General features: G+C 37.0%; 1 protein-coding gene across 2 annotated transcripts in view; it reads left to right on the forward strand.

Moving 5' to 3' along the window:
* The first annotated feature begins 481 nt into the window (after positions 1 to 481).
* Positions 482 to 20,015, forward strand: part of LOC121330561 (divergent protein kinase domain 1A-like) — a 23,917-nt gene continuing 4,383 nt past the window's right edge. Inside the window, exons 1-2 of one of the 2 annotated variants that reach the window (XM_041277165.1) lie at positions 482 to 663; positions 785 to 866. In XM_041277165.1, coding sequence (XP_041133099.1) covers positions 813 to 866 — 54 coding nt within the window. In that variant the 5' untranslated portion in view covers positions 482 to 663; positions 785 to 812. The other variant, XM_041277166.1, reaches the window with a different exon arrangement.

Consider the following 20,015-nt stretch of genomic DNA (forward strand, 5'->3'; position numbering starts at 1 on the left):
TATGTGGTGGTGAAGCGTTGACATGTATTGGACAGCAATAGTAAAGGAAAATGACTGAGAGGACCATTGTATACATGTGTACCAGATGCAGAGACAATCACTCAAAAGTGTGCTGTGTATATATGAGCCATATTATGGCAGCGGTCAATGCCATCTTTGATATTTTACCAAGTAGTGTTTATATAGCCTAACTCTGCAAATATTAAGTCACGACCTCTATTAAACACGTAAATATAGTAAAGACCGGTAAAGGAAAGTCATGATACAGGTACGGCAAGTTTTTCTAGTAAACTTTTATTAGCATGTAGCCTATTTTCCCTTCAGCAATATATGTATGTAGAAAGGATAATTACAAATAAAACCAATTAAAATATTTAAAATAAGTCAAACTTCTCCATTCGCTTGAGCTTGCACTATAGAAACATACTGTACTGTGTATTTTCGATTTGAACTAGTCTGACCTATTTTGTGTCGGCGAAAAGCTTATGGTGTTCTCCGCCTGCTTTATTCTGTGTTGAAGAAGAGGAGCTAGTATCCAGCGGTGGACTGTTAACAACAGCTGCAGTAAAGGGGGGAAAAGCCACGGAGAAAGGAGGTGCTGTATTTGTATCACTGGATGCTTATTAGTCCAGACCCATCCAACAGGAGGACAGGAATGACTGGGTAACAAGTACAACATGATACAATGGAGTTCTGCGGTCCCAGGTTTCCATTGTAAATGAAATATGCGGGCAGTGGTCGTTTTGTGCGATTCTGATTCGGGGTCTCCTTTTGCTTTCCGCAGGTTGATGTGGTGAGATGTGCTGTTTGCCATGGCGAGGGGGCTGTTTTCATGGGCCGGGCTAAGAAAGCCTTACTATATTCAGGTAGGCCAGCGGGAAAACACTTTCTCAGATCAATATTTGGTTTACAATTTTTTCTAGGATTATCAAGACGTGTGTCACTGAATGAGTGTCGTTGAATGCTATGTGTTTGCAATACTTACGGTAAGCGTGAAAGGGAATACATTACTTTCAAAATAAATGCATTTCAGCACGGCGTTAAACTTTTAAGGTTTAACGACTTTACCACAATAAGTACTGTGTATGTATCGAACCCTTTCTGATTTCTATTAATATAAGGGGATTCTGTTTTCTCAACTGCCAGGGAAAATGTGTCTTCCGTTTCCGCCAGCTTTTACTTTGGTAGGCGAAAATGAAACATTAACAATAATACTGTTACAGAAAGGACGATGCACTGAATGCCAATACAACATTAATGTTGTAAAAATATTCTCGGAAACGAGTTCTGCAGAAGGGAATACATTCAGTCAGGCATTTGAAGTACCATGCTGTAGAATCAGACGAGACGAGACGAGGCATTTTGCTATGACGATTAACGTAGAGGTAACGATTGCAAATAAAGAAGACTTGTTTTTGCACTATTATCATGAAACAAATGTTTAAACCTGTAATAAGTGTATCCTTGTTAACTAACATTCAAAATGAATTCACTAAGCGTAAGGGTTAGACTTAGCAATTAAGTGCATGTTAATCTGTGTACATTTATAATGATTCTACCTAAAATCGTATGTAGTCGTTCAGATTCCTAATTTTTGTGTACTCGAATGTACATTTTTATCTCGCCAGCCTACGGCAATGGAGCGGTCTGACTGCTTGTGATGTACAATAATGCACGTCATTTAGACAGACAGTGCAATGTGTTTGCCTTTCCAAGTTTCCTCACACATGTATGTGAAGAGTTTTTATAGTGACGTATTTGCTAGTTGTATACCTAATTTCACCTTGGACTGTTATGGTTGTCAGTATGTAAGGGATAAAGCCTGGACTGATGAAGAGCGATTTTGTTGCTGTCCCGTTTGGTACACAAGTAGTTGTACAAAATATTTTTTATAAATCTTACCCATTGTGCACTTCCTTTCAATATACAGGTCATAAATCTGCAGTGTCAAAAGAAAATATAATGTCGCAATCATGTATTCCTGGGCTGTCCATCAAAACCTTGTACTAGCAGCCCTTCAACAGATTGCTGTGCCTGTCGTATATGATTGATTAGAGGTCTCTGTTACAGCAAACTGATTACACGTAATAAACCTGCCTGGATTTTTCTACAGTGGTGTGCATTATTTTTAGTAACCCGCATTGGATTTGTAATACACACATTTTTGAAGCAACAAAAACATATTGACATCAACAAAAAATGTTTCTGTATTTTTTTGGTAGGTGCTTTTCTGCCTTTTTTTTTTTTGGTTCCAAGCTTTTATTTTTTTAAATAAGTCAAAAAAAAAAAAAAAAAAGAAAGAAAGAAAGAAAGTTCCAAAAGAATGGTTTATATTAGCCGTTTTGGTGTAGCATTTCCGCAGCATCGTTTTTAGGGCAATAGGGCGTCATCGTTATAGAACTCTATACCTTAGCTCAAATTACCGGACATGCTGCCTCATGTTCATATCATAAGTAGGTATCATAAGCAGTCTGACAGGAGATGTTTCACAACAATATTCCGCTTTTAAACACGTGAGGAAACAGTGTGGTCGTGGATCTTTTTTTCTTCATTGACAAAACTAGGCTGCCTATTTCTGGAGACCTGCGGTCCCAATTTATCATGGGATGATCATTTTCAACTGCATAATTTTCCTTGATTATCACCATCCTTGCTTTGTCTCTTAAATGTATTTAGGGGTACGACCTGTATTGTTTGAGCTCATCAGCATACTGAAGGTCACAGTATTAATTAATTCTTTAGTTAATGCTCGTCTTTGCCCCATACAGTGTTGTTTGTCAAACAATGCATATTAGGTGTGAAAAAAATGTTTGTTTTTGGTGCAGAAATGAGTACATAAATAGGTAAGTAAGTAGGTAAATAGAGAGTTGTATACTGAAATACAGACCCAGTAGGGTTTCTATTAGTTGACCTGTATGTAGAGATTTCTTCTCCTGTTTATATCCACTTCAGATCTTAAATAATGGTACTAAGAGGTCAGGGCATGCCATTCTCCCAGCAGCTGAGGTTGGAGTGTGCTTTATTTTTTTATTTTTAAATCACCACCTGTTCCTTTGCTGCCCGCTGTGCAGGTAGTTCATTGTTTAAAACAAACTGACACACAGAGGACGGTTCTGTTACCTGCCCTTTCTAAGTGAAAAGAATCTATTAGAAAAGCTTCCTTTTTCTACACGCAAGGACTTTGCTCTAAGGACTTGCTCAAAGAACATTTACTTTTCATATCTCGTTTCACACAAGACGCAGCTCCCCGGAGAACATTTCTGTTCTTTCGGTGGCCTGTTTCTGGGATTGCTGAGTGTTTGACAGGATGTGCAAGCTAGTTTCAAATTGCATTTTTTTTTTGGTTTTGTGCAGATTAGACGTTTTGATTGCTGGTGTGCTGTTATTATGTATTCTGTTTTGAAAATGCAGTCGGCACACTTGTTTCATTGATATTTGTTTCCTTATATTTAAATTTGATTTAAAAGCTGGATTTACTTTCCTTTTTTGACCCCCCCCCTCCAAATGCTAATTGGAAGTTTGTTGACCCTCCTTAGTTTCTGCAAAGCACCATACCTTTACACAGAGTGTATACCAAGCGTGAACATGTGCCTTTTCTCTGCCTCTCGGTTATTTATTTAAGGCAGTAACCAAAGACAAATTACAAAAACAAAAAATACTATAGCACATACAGCATTCCTCTTGAAGGTTTTCCCTTTAAACTGTTTATTTTTGTATTTTTTAAGTAACATGCAAAAGACAGGTAACAGTCCCTGTATCAGTTTATATGTAATAGTATTAAGTACCAGCACCAAACAACCTGCACAGTATAGTATCATTTTGGGAATGAAGACCCAACATGAATTATAATACATATTCACATATGTGCTCATTTAAGCAGAAATCATTGACAGCCCATAATCAAAGCTCCTGGGTCTCAAATGGAGTTGTACCACAATTAGTAGAATTTTTATTACCCAAATGGTTTACTAATTGCTAAAGTTGCCCGCCCGTCTCCCATGGAAAGGATACACGGGTGCTGTGATACCCAAGTACAGGTTGACAAGCTGTTGGCTTCATTTTCAGCTGCCGCAGTCTGTCCTCCCAACGTGTGTGTGTATGATGGAAAGGAGGATAAAATGGATGACACATCAGTACAGTGCAATACGCACTTGTAAAACAAGAAAACTTAATGAAAAAGATACAGTTCTGTGTCTTCGCGTAGATACTGTAGATGTTTCTTTTATTACACTTCTGAAATCAGCTGGATTTGAACCCATGCCTGATAAGATGAAAGGCTTTTATAGCCTAACAAGCAGTAACTTGTCAAGATGATAATTTAAGTGCATAATGCATTAAAAAAAACTTCATAGAAAAGAAGGTAGTATCACAACTTGACCTTTGTACAAGCTTAAACCGAAATCCCAGTAGCTTAGAGGGTAAACCAATTGTCAGTCTCTGTCTGTCTTTTCTGAATCTTTTCTAAACGCAATTGTGTATCTGAAGCAGAATACTCCATGAGGCAAATAGCCAGGCTTCAGCTGCAATGTGCTGCAGCAGAAAGTTATACATGACATAGCTAAGCTGTTTTATATCACGGTAAACAAATATAAAAAGTGCATCACCATTTATCCCCAGATGTATTTTTTTTCTTTTATGTTCTATTCAGCAACATACAGTAGGAATTAATAGTCCCTTGGTAACACTAACCCTGAGCCATGATACACACAGCCCATGGTATTTAGATCCCTCAGCATTCTTGCAGTTAACCATTTGAAACCCTTCAAGTACACTTCACTGGCAAATGGAAAATTCTTGTTGAGTTCCCTGATTCCATCCTACAGTCGCACACATCTTCTGAAGGTCAAAGCAGATTATTGTGGTTAGGTTCCCTTTCAATTCGAAGATGGCCACCAAAAACATTGTTTATGCGATATACGCCTGCCTAATGGTAAGTGTCACTGAGCTCTTTCTATCAAAGCTGCCGATAGGCCCCCTTCCCTTGGTGACGTCTCAGGCTAAAACAAATATGGCAAAATGATTACATTTGTTTTTTTTATAGCATGTTATTCACTTTTATTTCAGAAGTGAAACCGCACTTGCACGTACATTAGCATTAATAGGGGTTTGAATGTTTTCTTAGCAGTCTGCTGTCGTTATAACCTGATCAAGCTTTTAAGCAATCAAAGTGCATCAAGCGTCACAGCATAAATAAGTAATTCTCAGCCCTGTCTTCAGTTTAATTACTGCACACATAGAGGAAGAAGCACTGCTTTCTGATTCTTGTTAAACATACAGTCCGGCAGAGAATACATTTTTTCCTTGTGGTTCATCAGCCAGCAGAATTAAGTATACTGCTTGCTGGATGAAGCTTAGCCAGGGTCATCAAATGCCACACTCTACTTTCATATGTTGCAAAAGTAAGGGGCTTACAAAACATCCAAGGAAAAGCCTAGTTAATGTACTTACCCTGCATATTGATCAATGATATTCCAGAAGATAATTTAGAGCCAACCTGAAAAGCAATTAGACATATATCCTACATGTATACTGTAGTTTGTACAGTACTTGTCTGTCGCTTGTTTTGTGCAGTGTCTGTTATTTAGATATTAGAAATTATATATATATATATATATATATATATTATATAGATATATATATATATATATATAATATATATATCATATATATATATCTATAATATATATATATGTCAGTTCATTTAATAGTAAGAGCTTTTTAGAAATATGTGTAACAGTTCATTTTGTGAGACCACCAAACTCGCACTGACCTGACTAGGGTTTCAACCATCTATAACATCTATAATAAAACATCTGTAACTTAACAAGTATCTGGTAAATCTGTCTATTGCTATTAAATAATCCATTATAAAACCTTCCTACTAAATAAGTCTGTATCACAGCTTGACTTTTACACATAGCTCAAATCTAAATCCCAGCAGTGTAGAGCTTAAACCAGTTGTACAGTATCACTCGGTACAGTATGTCCTTTTTAAAAACATTTTTATGATACCTCTGTTTGTGTTCTTGCATCCCTGAAGCTAATGCATACTGTCATTTATCTCTACCTTGCAGTGGTAAAGAAAGTGTAGAAGATTGATGACACTGATGAACATGCTATTGTTTTTGCTTGCAGATGGTTATATTAAATACAGTGCCTAAAGGAAGTATTCACCCCCCCCCCCCCCCCCCCCTTGGATATTTTCAGTTTGTTGTGTTACAACCTGAAATCTTGATGCATTTAAATGGGATTTTTTTTCCTTTGATCTACACAACCTACTCAACGCTTTGAAGAGGCAAGAGAATTTTTATTGTGAAACAACAGTTACTGAAAAATAAAAAAAAATGAAATGTCTTGGTTAGATAAATATTCACCCCCCTGAGTCAATACTTGGTAGAACCCCCTTTGCTGTGACACTCCTAAATAAGCTCAGGTGCAACCAATTGCCTTCAGAATCCACGTTCTAATGAGGACTTTTCAGGTTTTTATTTTTAATTGATTTTTTTTTTCACACCTGCCCCCCACCCCCCCCATTTTTTCACACATTGAAAGTGTTATGTGGAAAAAAAATCCCATTTAAATATATATTTAAATATAAAGGTGAGGATATAAGGTGATATGATCAAAGGTTGGGTTGGGTTTGAATGTGGAACTAACAGAAAAGAGAAACGTGCTGGATTGCTAGTGCTGTTCTGTCTTTCCCTACTCTAAAAGAAAAACTTGTACCCATTAAATTTGTCAAACTTGATAAAGGAAAGTCATTATAAAGTCAGCCTCCAGTGGGTTTCAAAAGCATGATATTTCCAATGGAAGGAGAGTGCTGAAATGCTTCCAGTCTGCCTCAATGTAATGTTAGAGTTGCGGTGTTTGCTTTCTTCAAGTTTCCTTTATAGTATTAAGGTACCGTTATATTTCTATTTTAGCAACAGACTTGTCTGTATAAAGGCAGTATATATGCCCCACACTCTATTCTTGGTCTGTTTGGACAATCTTTTTTACACAGTATTGGAGTGCACAGGTACTCAACTGAACAGAGCAATAAAAAAAAGAAACTGAGCTTATATATATATATATATATATATATATATATATATATATATATATATATATATATGTGATGATGTGTATGTACCAAACGTCAATTTGGAGGCTTTTGGACCTTGGGGATAGCCACACACATTGTATGATGACAAATGTAACAATTGCTTAATTGTATAGTTAATGGGCAAATGCTGATCAGATGCGAGTGATCAAGTCGGGGTTAAAAAGGTTTTCAGTTGGTGTGTTCAGGGGAGAGGGTTGAAATGGAGAGAGAGAGAGAGAGAGAGAGAGAGAGAGAGAGAGAGAGAGAGAGAGAGAGAGAGAGAGAGAGAGAGAGAAACGAAACGAAACGAAACAGTGGAAAGGTGTGTCGGACAAAGAAAGAGTTTTCTGTTAACGAAACAAAGGTACGGGTTCTGACAAAAGTGCTTGAATGTGATTTGGATTAGGTGATTTATGGAATTAATTTAAACAGGGGAACAGGCTTACCCTGCCCTGCATTAGATAGAATTACTATTAACCAGTTTAGTTAGCGCCTAAAGAAGGGCTAGGTTTTGTTTTGTGTTTTTGTTTGTTTGAAACGTCAGTTTGCTAATAAACGTACGCCACGGTGTTTAAAGAGCCCTTCTATTGTATTGTGTAATAATTAAAGAGACAGACACCTGTTTGAAAGAACAACACGGACTCCGGCTGAAAAGGTCCGAATACATCACGATATATATATATATATATAAAGAAAGGTTATTCACTTCTTGAGAAGAGAACAGAATACCCTGGCAGTTCATAGCTGAAATAAGTCCTCTAATCTTAATCGTTTCAGTCATTGTTCAGTCATGGTAGTTTAAGAATATATGAATCATTTTGTAGATCAGGGAGATCCAGTCAAATAGCATTAAGCATTTGGCATGTTCCTTCACTAGCAAATCTCTGAGGAGTATATGAATTGATTGGTTTGCAGGGATAGTTCTTATTTTATACAGTGGCGGTGGTTGATACAGTGGACTAAATGCTACAGACTGATTTAAACACAATAAAGCCCTGCAATGCAATCCACTTGTTAGGTTTATAGCATTGCTGCTTTCCAAGGCACCAGGAATTTGAAGCAGGCTCATCTGCCAGCAGGCGAGTGATTCATGGATTTCCAGGGCAGAAAGGTTGTGATTGATAAATGATGGCTCGAGGGCTACCCTGCTGCTTGTTGTCATCGCTCAGAAGTTGATGCGAGTCCTTGATGAAAAGCGAGCCTTTTAAACGGTTCTTTGTAAGGGGGGGGGGGAGGGGGGAAGCAATGCCAAGTGAGTTAGCTCTGTTTAGGATTTTGCATTCTTCTCATATAATCTGTATTGTCGTCTTTTGCTCAATCATTTGCCAGTTTTAAAACAAAATGAATCTATCGCGATATTGAACTGTCGTTTTTCACTTTTTAATTTTCTGTCTATGGGAGTTGTCGTAATCTCTTCAGTCCATTAACACCTAAAGTACTTCCCAATTGAAACCCTCTGGAGAGAAATGGAAAAGCAGCAGAGGTTTCTTTAGGTGAGTTAGTGATCATAATTAATTGAGAGCTGTACAAAAGGAATTAATACGTCTAAGTATTAATAGTAATGTGCAAGTGCCATTGGCAGTACCTAAAGATAAAACTGATCACAACAGCAAATCTGGCAAAATTCAACACTTCTGCACTCCGACCAAAGTTATTTTACTGTATCAGCAGAATTCATAAACCATCATTTTTGTGTGCTAACAATCAGACAAGCTTCTACCACTAAAACGTGCAAACTCATTATTCTGTTTCCTAATACAGGTCTAGCACAAGAGCTTCATAGCTGATAGCCCACATGATTCTTATCTGTAAAAGAGTAGCCTGCATGTTCCTGTTGTTTTTTTATGTCTTGTAAATTGTTTCTTAGATCAGATATGACACAGAAGATTCACACAGTCAGTACAGTGCTTTTTGTTCTCTTAAAGCCCACAAGGTGAAAACTTGGTTTGTTAGAAAAACTATTGTTTCAAACTAGAACTTTGCAAGAATAGTTTTATATTCAGTTGTTAGCCAGAACTGCTAAGGAAATGGAAGCTGAACATTTTCACAGACCTTTTGTAGGTCAAGAGTTCTGGCAGTTTTCCATCAGCACCATAGAGCCAGTCTCTAAAGCTCAGTCTAATCTTTATGAAATTGCAGCAGCTGCATTTGCTGCATAGTTCAATACCAGGCATTACACAAAGTAGTATTTCTACTTTTTAGTATAATTTCCATCTATAGGCCTACATTTCTTTACTGGTGTACCAATTGAAACCAGTTTGACCTCGGTATTCTGCTGATGGAAACGGACATGACTGATTTCAAAGCGATTTCAGCTCTGTCCCAATGCGAGGTGGAAATACAGAGTGCAGCTCTATTAACATTTGAACTGTAGCCATCACTTCGACCCCCCACAGCATGGAGAAAATAGTCCCATTGGAAATGTATATTTCTATAATTTTTATACTCTGAGGGATATTCACTATAAATCTGTTGGTTTTTAAAGGAAGATTGTATTCAATATATCAGAAGTCATTTTTTTTATGAAGAGAATGCTCACACAGCAGGCTTGTGCCTTCATTCACTCTTAAAGGCTGAACCACCCCAATTCAAAACACAGTTTGTTTTAATGACTTTTCAATGATGAACAGCTAATATTACAGCTCTTGCTGTTGTGAATGTTAGAAGTTCAACATAATGCGCCCGCTTCTGAGTAGAAGTTAAACGCAATGCGTTCTGTGGGTATCGGATAAAGATGATACTCCCACTGTGGCCACAGCAATTAAGTGTCTTATCGAGCTGTTGTTTTTTCCAAACTCGTATTGCTTTCCTTGTAGTATGATTTTGCAGGCACTTTTACACACTGCTCTTAGGACTGCCTCCTGTTCACTCGCGTCAACAATCAGTTCCCAGAGTGAATTATTCTTGGAATAAGAAATAAGAGACCACCTGGAAATTCTGATTCATATTCTGAATATTAAATCGATGCTCTGCTACTATTCAGATGCTTCATCATTTAAAATGTATACAGATTTTCCAATGTGTTTTAAAGTTATTAGTTAAATATAAATATCTTTTTTTTATAAAATCTGTTGAAAGGAAAGGTCATCACTCGGATGTATTGCTTTTTGTCTCAGAACAGTAGTGCGTGTATAATGTTATACCATAATTATAACTGTTTTAAAAGGATTGTTCAAATGTGATCACAGAAAGAATTCTAATCAATGATTACCTTTATTTCTTAGCAGAACGGTCAGAAATGTTAATCTGCCCTTTTAATGTAGAAGTACAAAAAGTAACGTGTTCATGCTTGAGGCTGAAATTGGCAGGGATAATGTGATAAACACTGAAACAATTGTGCTTAGTTTTGTGCCTTAATTTAGATGAAAAGTCTTAGTGGTATAAGAATTCTGTAATCCTAAACCTAAGTTTGTTTCAGCTGGACTATTAAAATATTAATGTTTAACTTTGTACAATAGTCCAAATGCCATGCATAGTTCAATAAGATTTAAAATCAAATCACTGACTACCAAGCCTCTTTGTCCACTATGACACAAATTGACTTCACAGAAATACATTTAGGTGCTTGTGGTAATACTGCTGATGCTGTGATTGAGTGTTTAAAGTTATGGGTATCTAGCTCCCAAGATATTCATCCTCTAGAAGTTAAACATTATGCTTCCTGAAAAATACAGTACTATAGGCTGAATTTCTGACAATTTAGCATGCAATTTAAAAGCATTGCAGTCCTATGAGTCTTTTGGGATGTTAATGCTGTAATTGAGCCATAGCCTGAGGATGATGATGAAGTTATTGTTAAGCCACCCGTAGACCATGCTGGAGAAATCCTTGATTCATGTGTACATATACTTATTGTTAAGTGTATGAATTCCAGTATCCCTATGACCTGTGTTGTGGAGCATAAAAGAGGTTTGCTGAACCTGGTTTTGATATGATGTAGAAACTGAAAGTTTTGAAAAGGTAGCTGCTTTAATACATCAGAAAAAAATGCCAATTGTCATGTATATTGAGAGTCAGAAATGGTCTGTAAATAATTAGATTCTTCCATTTATCTGTGGATTCACCATAGCAACTGAGTGTATGGCTGAGCCAAGTTTGTCAGCCAAACTCCGTGTTAAGCACAAAGTATTGATGTTACATTGGCACGTCGTGTTATCGGTTTCGATTCGTGAAAAAGATGGAAACATTGAGAAAGCCTGTGATGTGTACAGCACAGTTCTCTTATGTGAATGGATTGGCCCTCACATGACTGATTTCTTTAGCATTAATTCTATTTACAAGCCACTTTGTAGCATGTCATCTCTCAGCTTACACCCTTTTACTGTATGAAGGAAGTTTTTTTCTGCCTTCCTTGTTTTTAACACACACTTTTTACTATATCGGCTTCACCTGATACTCCAACACACTGATCTCAAATTTCAGTATTTTGTTCCACACAGCAGACGTTGTTTTTATGAATACACTATTCTTTGTTTCCGTTTGGCTTACTGCCTGATCAGATCATATCTGCAAAGGGGGTCATGTATGTGTCACCAATTGGCCTTGTGATATTGTAAGCCAGCATCATCCTGCCCTGTAACTACCAGAAATAGCTTCAGGACAAGCCCATCATTTATACAGTAAGAAGGTCAACTTATCACAGGGGTGTCAAACTCGGTTTCTGGAGGGCTGCAGGGTCTTCTGGCTTTTGTTCCACCCAAGCTCTCAGTGGTTTAATTGATCTAATTGTATGACTAATTGGACACATGTAACACTACTATCTAATCCTCAAAATGTTTTATGGGTAGTGTACCTTGAATCAAGTGCATTTTTAAATCATCAACTGTAAAAGACCTTGAAAAAATATTAAACCTGTCCAACTGAACAAATAATGAGATCATGAAGTCATTTGAGAAACTTCAGTGGGAAAAAACCCGGAAGACTCTGCGGCCCTTGAGGACTGGAGTTTGATACCACTGAAAAAATGCAAAGGTGGGGGGGTTTAAAGTCGAGGATTTACTACATCTTCAAGCAGTGTGTTTGTTTCTTGTTTTTCTTTCCAGTCAACAAAACTTTTTTTTTTTTTTGTATTCTTCCCTTATACTATATTACCCTTTGTTGCATATGGTATAACTATTTGGTGCATACAAAATAGGGTTCAAATTAATAACATGACCTTTGTGGCAGGTGTAGTTATTGCTTCTGACCTCAGACTGAAACCTTCCACATCAGTCTCTTCTGCTGTGGGGTCTTAAAAACAAGCGCATGCAACCTTTCTAAATCTGCTGTACAGCTGCTTACAGGAACGTCCTGTCTGTGTTCATTTTTCAACGAGGAAGGGAATTTTAGGTGTGCCTTTCAGTTAATGATTTAAGTAGGTTTACACCGGTCAAAACATAATTGAATTGGATTTTTTTTGGTGTCGATTTCAAAGAGTATCACGTAATGCAAAACACTGAAATGTTACCACTAGAACAGAACATAAGGATATTGTTGTTGTTTGTTGTATCTGTATTAATTTACTGTGGATTAGTGCAGAGTGGAATCATGGGATTAGGTTTTAGAAGGATTTGTCACCCAATCTTGCAATCTCTTGAGGTGTTAAAGCCGCTTTCTTTTGAAGGTCTGCAACAGCTTTTATTTTAGATATGTACTACCAGGAAGCTTCTCATACTTTTCTTTTGTGTGGACTGTACAGACTAGCCAAGCAGTAAGCAAAGCTGTCTTTTGATTGGAAGAAAACAAGTGTGATTCGCAGGTAGGATCCATCCATCTGGAAAGGTAAAGCATGGTTAAAAACAACTTGGGATTCATAAATCATGCAGAGATGTTTTATACTGTAGATATAACATGTACAGATAGTCGGTCATTAAACTTCTTGACCCCAAAATGGGCAACAACAATACAGTGTAATATATATGTGCAAGGCCACCTCTAGCATTCCAGGGTTTGCACTGATTATACCATAATTATAATTGTGCAGTTGTGCAGGGTAAGAAGTGGGGCATTTTTTATGCAGAAAGACATGTTAGTCCTGTAGTTATGGAAATAGACAATTCCAATGGTTCCTGTCTGGTTTATAGACAACCAACTGAGCAACAAGTTACCTAACCTGCCTTTATGTGGAACTTCCCTCGTCAGCTATGTAGAATATTGTACAGGGTGTTGCACAGTATAATCTCACATCCACTCCACGAATTACCAGCCTTATCTTGAGCAGGTAAAAATACTGTGTGCATGTGTGTATGTATATATATATATATATATATATATATATATATATATATATATATATATATATATATATATATATATATGTTTTCTTTAAAAAAAAAAGAGCTGTAGCTGAACCAAAAGTGGGTTATGCAGCAAGACAATAATCCTAAACATAAAAGCAGATCTACAAAAGAATGGCAGTAGAAGGAGAAATTCTGCATTTTAGAATGGCCTAGTCAAAGTCCAGACCTAAAATCCATCGAAATGTTGTAGCAAGAGCTGAAGTGAATTGCCCATGCAAGGAAGCCCTCAAATGTCACTGAGTTGAAGCAGGTCTGTAAGGAGGAATGGGCCAAAATTCCTCAAAACCGATGTGAGAGAATGACCAGCAGTTAGTTACAGGATATGCTTAATTGAGGTCATTGCTGCTCAAGGGGGTGCCACCAGTTACTGAATCTAAAGGTTCACATACTTTTTCACACATGGATATTGAATTTTGAATCATTTGTGGATAAATGTTGAAAAAGCATCATGGTTTTTGTGTCATTTATTTAATCGGGTTATCTATTATCAGGACTTAGATTAAGATGTAATAACATTTTAGGTTTGAAATGTAAAACGTGAAAATCCTAAGGAGTTCACAAACTTTTTCTCGGCACTGTATATAAATGATGGACAATGACAAAATGTTTTTGGTTTCTTTTTAATCGCTCAATCATTCATCCTAGTCCATGACACACTTGAGTGACTAAGTGCATTTGCTTCAGTCATAGTCACCTAATTAGTGAGACAGTTGATTGTACACTGGATATGGAGTGATTTCAGCTCTTGAATTGGAAGCTTGAATAAAAGCAATAAAGAAAATCACAGAAAAAAACAAGATGCCACTTCTGTCAAGAGAGCAGTGCCTTTGTGCAATTGGCATGTTGGAGGCTAGACTAGGCAGCGTACTGTGGCTCGCGGTCTTTGGTGCTCACAGCCAGCAATTTCAAACCTGGCGAGACGGTATAACCAGACACACTCTGTCAATGACAGGCCACGAACTGGGAGACCAAGAGTCACAACACCTTCCCAAAATCAACAGATCATTTTACAGCATCTTCGTGATGTCAATTGTTAATCAGCACAATTAAAAAGTCACTGCACCTGCTCTAAAACAGAGTTTGTCATTTTTCAATCACATCAAGTGAATTTTATCCAAATAGAAGTGATAAGTTTCTTTTAATGCTCAAATGTGAGTAATACGATTCTTTTATATATATATACATACATATATATATATAATTGTGTAATCTATATCTCTGTCTCTTGCTAGTTTAAAAAAAAAAAGAATTGTATTTAAAAGTGTAGCTGTTTTAAGGTGAAGTTTCTATGTGATAGCAGGCATTTGAAAAAACGATCTGAGCACACTCTTAAACTGTTTTGAGGCTCTGAGTCTAATTAAAAAAGATGCTTTTGCCAAATAAAGGCGGTTTGGATCTTTCAGTAGGCCAGTCTGACCTTCAATGCAATGACTCCTTCTCACAGGCCTTACACATATCTGCTAATAATGTTTTCTACTGATTTTATATTCTTTAAAACACATTAGAGTCATTACAATATTTGTTGCAGTTTCACAAATGTTCAATTTGTTTCCCAAAGATCAGCCTGCTTCCAGTAGCTGTGACAGTCTTGGGTCAGTTTCTGCTCTCATGTGTGGGTCTTTAAAAGCCTGATACCTGCAAACACTTCAATCTTGTTAGCCAGGCTCCCATCTCTGCATTCCCATTCCCATCGTCAGTGGGCAAACACATTTTAACTGAATCTGGGTCCATCAAAGAACCGCACACCCTTACAACCGAGGCCTTCCATGCAAAAGGATCTCATGACTTATAGCACAAAAGGGACGTGCCAGAACCACCTGTGACAATAGATATTCTATCCATAATACAGTGAAAGGGTGTAGGCCAAGGCATTTAAATTGAAAGGATGCCAAAGAACTATTGGATGGATGTATCAAATCAACACCAGTGTCTACTACTGTGTAGATATACTGTAATAATCGGCATAGGAATAGAAAAGCCCCCTTGTTTTGGAACTGGAAGGTTGTCATCTCAGAAGCAGGCTCTTGGTTCAGAAGCAGACTTCATAATGCTTGAAGTTCATTACAGACCTTGTATTACAACAAAATGTAACCAGATCCCCAATGCAGGAGCTCAAACAAGATCAGATTATAGTCCAGGACATCTGTCCTCAGGAAAAAGGCGAGGCTTCAGCATTTTCATATTTCTTATTAATGCCACCTTACCTTTTTGGTGGCTGCAATTATTTCTTAACATTGCAGTTTCTCAAACACTGTGTTTTTTATTCTTTGATTAAGCCTGTGGTTTCACCTGAGTTCAGGAGCTGCTATACTATAGGTATATACAAAACAGGCTAGAAATGCACTGACTGCTCCTCGCCTACTGATCAGCCACTTGGATCAATATTCCTTTTGCTTTGCTGGTACAGTAACACTGTAGACAGTGCTGGTGACTATTGCAGGCACATAGAAATGATCTTCTGAACTCTGTATTCCAAGCAGTAATGGCAGTAAGAATGACGAAAGAATTCCAAAAAAAGTAAGGATTCCTATTTCTCTTGCCTCCATTTGGTTATGGTTATGTATACCTGTATACCTGTGCGTTATTGTATACCTTCTTAATTTGCTTTAAATGCACTGTTACACTGCAGGACTATAAAGTTGCATTTGTGAAGTCAACCTTTCTTTAGTTAGTTCACTTGTGGAAATAATTGTGGACTGTGGGAAATCTGTTCAGTATATGTGCTGTACAGCTAGCGCATACATTTAAATAGTGCAGTTTTGAATGGTGTGCAGTGCTGGTTACTTATAGCTGTGGATACGCGTCGGTAATTGTGGTTTTAATTGATTTGCTGGCAGTGTTTGTTGTTTTAATTGTATGATTTTTTTTTCTTTCAAACTGTACAGACAATGTGTTTTGTTGCACCTTTGATTGTCATATTAGATTTATAAAAGGTTGTATGTACTGTGTGTGTAATTAAGGCAGTAATGCGCCCCCCTAAATTGAGTTCATAATGGAGGGTTAATTGTTTTTCCATCAGGGCAATAAATGTCTCTGCCAAAGATGAAATATATAACATGAAATCAGTCATTTTTCTTAATTTGTTTTCAGTACAACAGATATTCATCAATTTTTAATGCTGGATCTTCAAGGCAGCCAAAAAAAATTGTTTAGAATGAACAGTCCTGCATTTCTGTTCAGTATGTGCTTCGTGGTATCAAATTGTTTATCAGCATATACAAACTGAATAGTAGGATGCTGCCTGTTTGTGATTCTTTCTGACTCATTCATTTATTATATAATACACAGCCCTGCGATAACGTAGCATAAACATCACTGTTGTATAACAGTAATCAGTAACATCAGTGGTCTGTTATTGCACATTATGATGTCATTGGTTGTTTTATGCCTAATGTAAAATAAAATGTAGTGTTTGCAAAGGGCAGTTGGGACAGTATTTTGCTAATAAAAAGATGCATACCAATCATTAACTTCAGGCCATTTTAAAGAAGTACTGTAATAAATCAAGAAGTATTATTAATAATTAAATTGTAGTATAATGGCTACATGGAATGCTCTGTTACAGCCTCAGGGGTCCTTAAAAATGTGTTGCTGATGTATACCTTGTAAAATAGAAAGCATTTTCCCTTTTACTGGTGCTCCCCCACACACAAGCCCTTCCAACGTTAGACTAAATGTGGCTCTTGCAGTATGAACCTACAAAAGGTCTGGAAAATATACAGGGGTTGGCCAAAGCAAAGTTTGAAACACAGACTCTACTGTGTAACAGTGTCACCGTGGGCAGCAAGCGTGGCACTGATTCAATATGATGATGTCTGCAAGGAGGACCTTTGAATTGTTCTGGAAAGATAGGGGGACAGTCCTCCTTAATTATCGTCTCTAATTCCTTTTGGGAATATGTTAGATTCAGAAGCACATGCCTCTTGAGTGTCTACTATTAGTCCTCTATCAAAGCCATTGTGAATATATCTGACTTACACATACTATTTACATAACATTAAAAGGGAGAGGAACAGTCCATTTACATATAACAAAGCACATTTCAGGAAGGAATTATCTGAACCAACTGCTTTACAGTGTAGTTTTGATTGTTTTGCTTTCGGATCTCCACATACCTCCTGCTGTGAAATTACAGTGATGTGTATGAAAGGCTTTTGGTGTTACTGCAGCTGGTTCAGCGTTATTAAATGAAACCCCTCTTTTGACCTCAGGAGTCTTGGCTAAACTACTCTGAAAACCATTCACTTAATCAGCTCCCAGTGCAGGACCTCATTGGACACCACCACAGAGAAAGATGATTATTCCTTTCTGAGAGAGAGAGAGAGAGCGAGAGCGAGAGCGAGCACACGCTGCGTATCACTTTGACTCTTCAACACTCTGGAGTATAAACCCAATATGAAAGTCAAGTCAAAATAACTACTGGCACCAGTTCATACACATGGCTCTCATTGCCTGATGTTATTTCCCTTGCGACTGCTGGAAGCTGTAGCACTGCTGAATTTTAACTGCTAACATAACAACATACTTTTACTATTAAGGCCCGATGGAGCTTTTCTACCAGTGCAATGCTGTGCTTTAAAATATATTTTATAACTGCAGCTCCAAACTTCTTAGCTACTCACAGTGTTAGTACAGTAACATGCTGCTCTGAAGCCCATCGGTATTATCACAAAAATTCTATTGAACATTTGGAGGCTTTAATTATTTTAGGAGGCAATTCTGTAACAAACTGGGTATCAGATTTGAAAAACACATTAAATTGAGTTCAAGGTCTGCGTTTTCTTTTCAGTGTCAAGAAAAGAAGGTGTTGGCCTGTAGATGGTATTTCCATCATTTTTTGGGAAAGGAAAATCCAGTTCATGTAACAAAAATGCTACAGTAACACACAATCTTTGCTAGTTTTATAACCTTATTAATTTAGATTTTCCAAATTGCATTTGGATGTATAGATCTAAGTCTTTTGATCACATTTTCTAAACCTTCCTGTTGTAGCCAAAGCTTTTTCCTGAGGTATTGTGAACAATAGCAAATCTGATTTGGGTGCATCAGCTCCACTACTGTCATGTTCACAAGCTTGATGTCCATGTTTTGGAGGTGGAGCTGGCTGTCAGTATAGGAGTTGGAACAGCTTGTTCTGCTTCTTTACTTATTAGAGTTTTAAGTAACTTCTGGAGATCCTGCTGAAAACTGTGTGTTTACAGAGTTGAAGGGAGTTTGGGCCTCTACAGGGTCACGCAGACGCGCACAAGCTCTCGCAGTGTAAGCTTTCAATCTTGTTTCATGCTGTCTGATTCATAGCCAAAACCGGGGTCAGAACCTGTGTAGGCATGAGATTTCAGGAGGTTAAACAAGTTTGCTATTGTTGCAGTTAAAATGCATGCTGTGATTGATATATATTAGGGATGTCAATTAATTGCAGTTAACTACTGCGATGAACACCTTAATTTCTTTAGAGAGATTTTTTTTTTAACGAGTGTTAATAACACTCTTAGCATACCGTAACTCATTCCCATCAGCATTTTAATATACTCAATCACATGTAACGCAATGAGTGCAGTCGTCATTAGCGTAGAAAATTAATCATGTACTGGATTATGGAGCAAAGTACTAAAAATGAAGAGCTTGTGAATGGGAAGTTTTTTTTTCTTTTTTAAATGGAGTTTCAGTACCACAAATGTAGGTGAAGGCTACGTCTGATCTGAAGTTGTGTACCACCTGCGTGCTAAACACACTCAAAATACACTATGTAGCAACAACACAACAACACATAAAACCTGTCACTTTCAGAAATTCATGATCGCTGAATTCCATGAATCAAGCGAAGTATGATCATATAACCAATGTGCAGTTAAGGAGTAGAATATAGCCATTACTCAATGAGTGCTTTGATTTATTTAGACAATTTTAAGTTATTAGTGAAAGTTTTTTTTTTTTTTTTTTTTTTTTTTTAAACGGCATTGAAAAATATCAGTAAAGGACTCCCTTTTAATGGAAACTGATTTAGAAAATATACAGTATCACTAAGGTAAGTCATAAACTGGCTCCATTGAGATTTAGCAGTTGGTTCAAACAATTTAACAGTAATTGTTGGAGTTTTTGTATAAATTCTGTGTAAATAAATATAAAACTATAAAGAAGGGGCAACAATATTAATCCAGAAATAGATCAACATGTGTTTTATGCTGGTTTATTTTTTGGATATTATTATTATTATTATAATAATAATAATAATAATAATAATACAAAGACCCTAAAATATAAATTTCACTTAAATATCGCTCTTCATGCAAGCATTCCAAGGAGCTTTACAAAAGAAATATAAAAAAGCCTGTGCCTAATCTATAATCCAGCTACAAATAAACAGATCCAAACCAATACATTTTCAAACAGGATTTAAAAGATTCAATTGTGCTAGCATTCCTGATATGAATCGGGAGCAAATTCCAAAGACAAGGGACATTATATGCCCTAGCTCCAACTGAGTAAAAAACAAATTTAGGTACTGTCAGAAGATTATCATTTTCTGATCTCTGGGAACGACCAGGCACATATGGGGTCAACAGAAGAAGATCCAAGACCATGCAAGGCCTTATAGGTAATAAGAAGAACTTTTAAATCATAATAATAGTAATAATAATAATAGCATCAGTAAT

Source organism: Polyodon spathula, chromosome 18 (genome assembly GCF_017654505.1).
Source record: "Polyodon spathula isolate WHYD16114869_AA chromosome 18, ASM1765450v1, whole genome shotgun sequence".
Lineage (NCBI taxonomy): Eukaryota > Metazoa > Chordata > Actinopteri > Acipenseriformes > Polyodontidae > Polyodon > Polyodon spathula.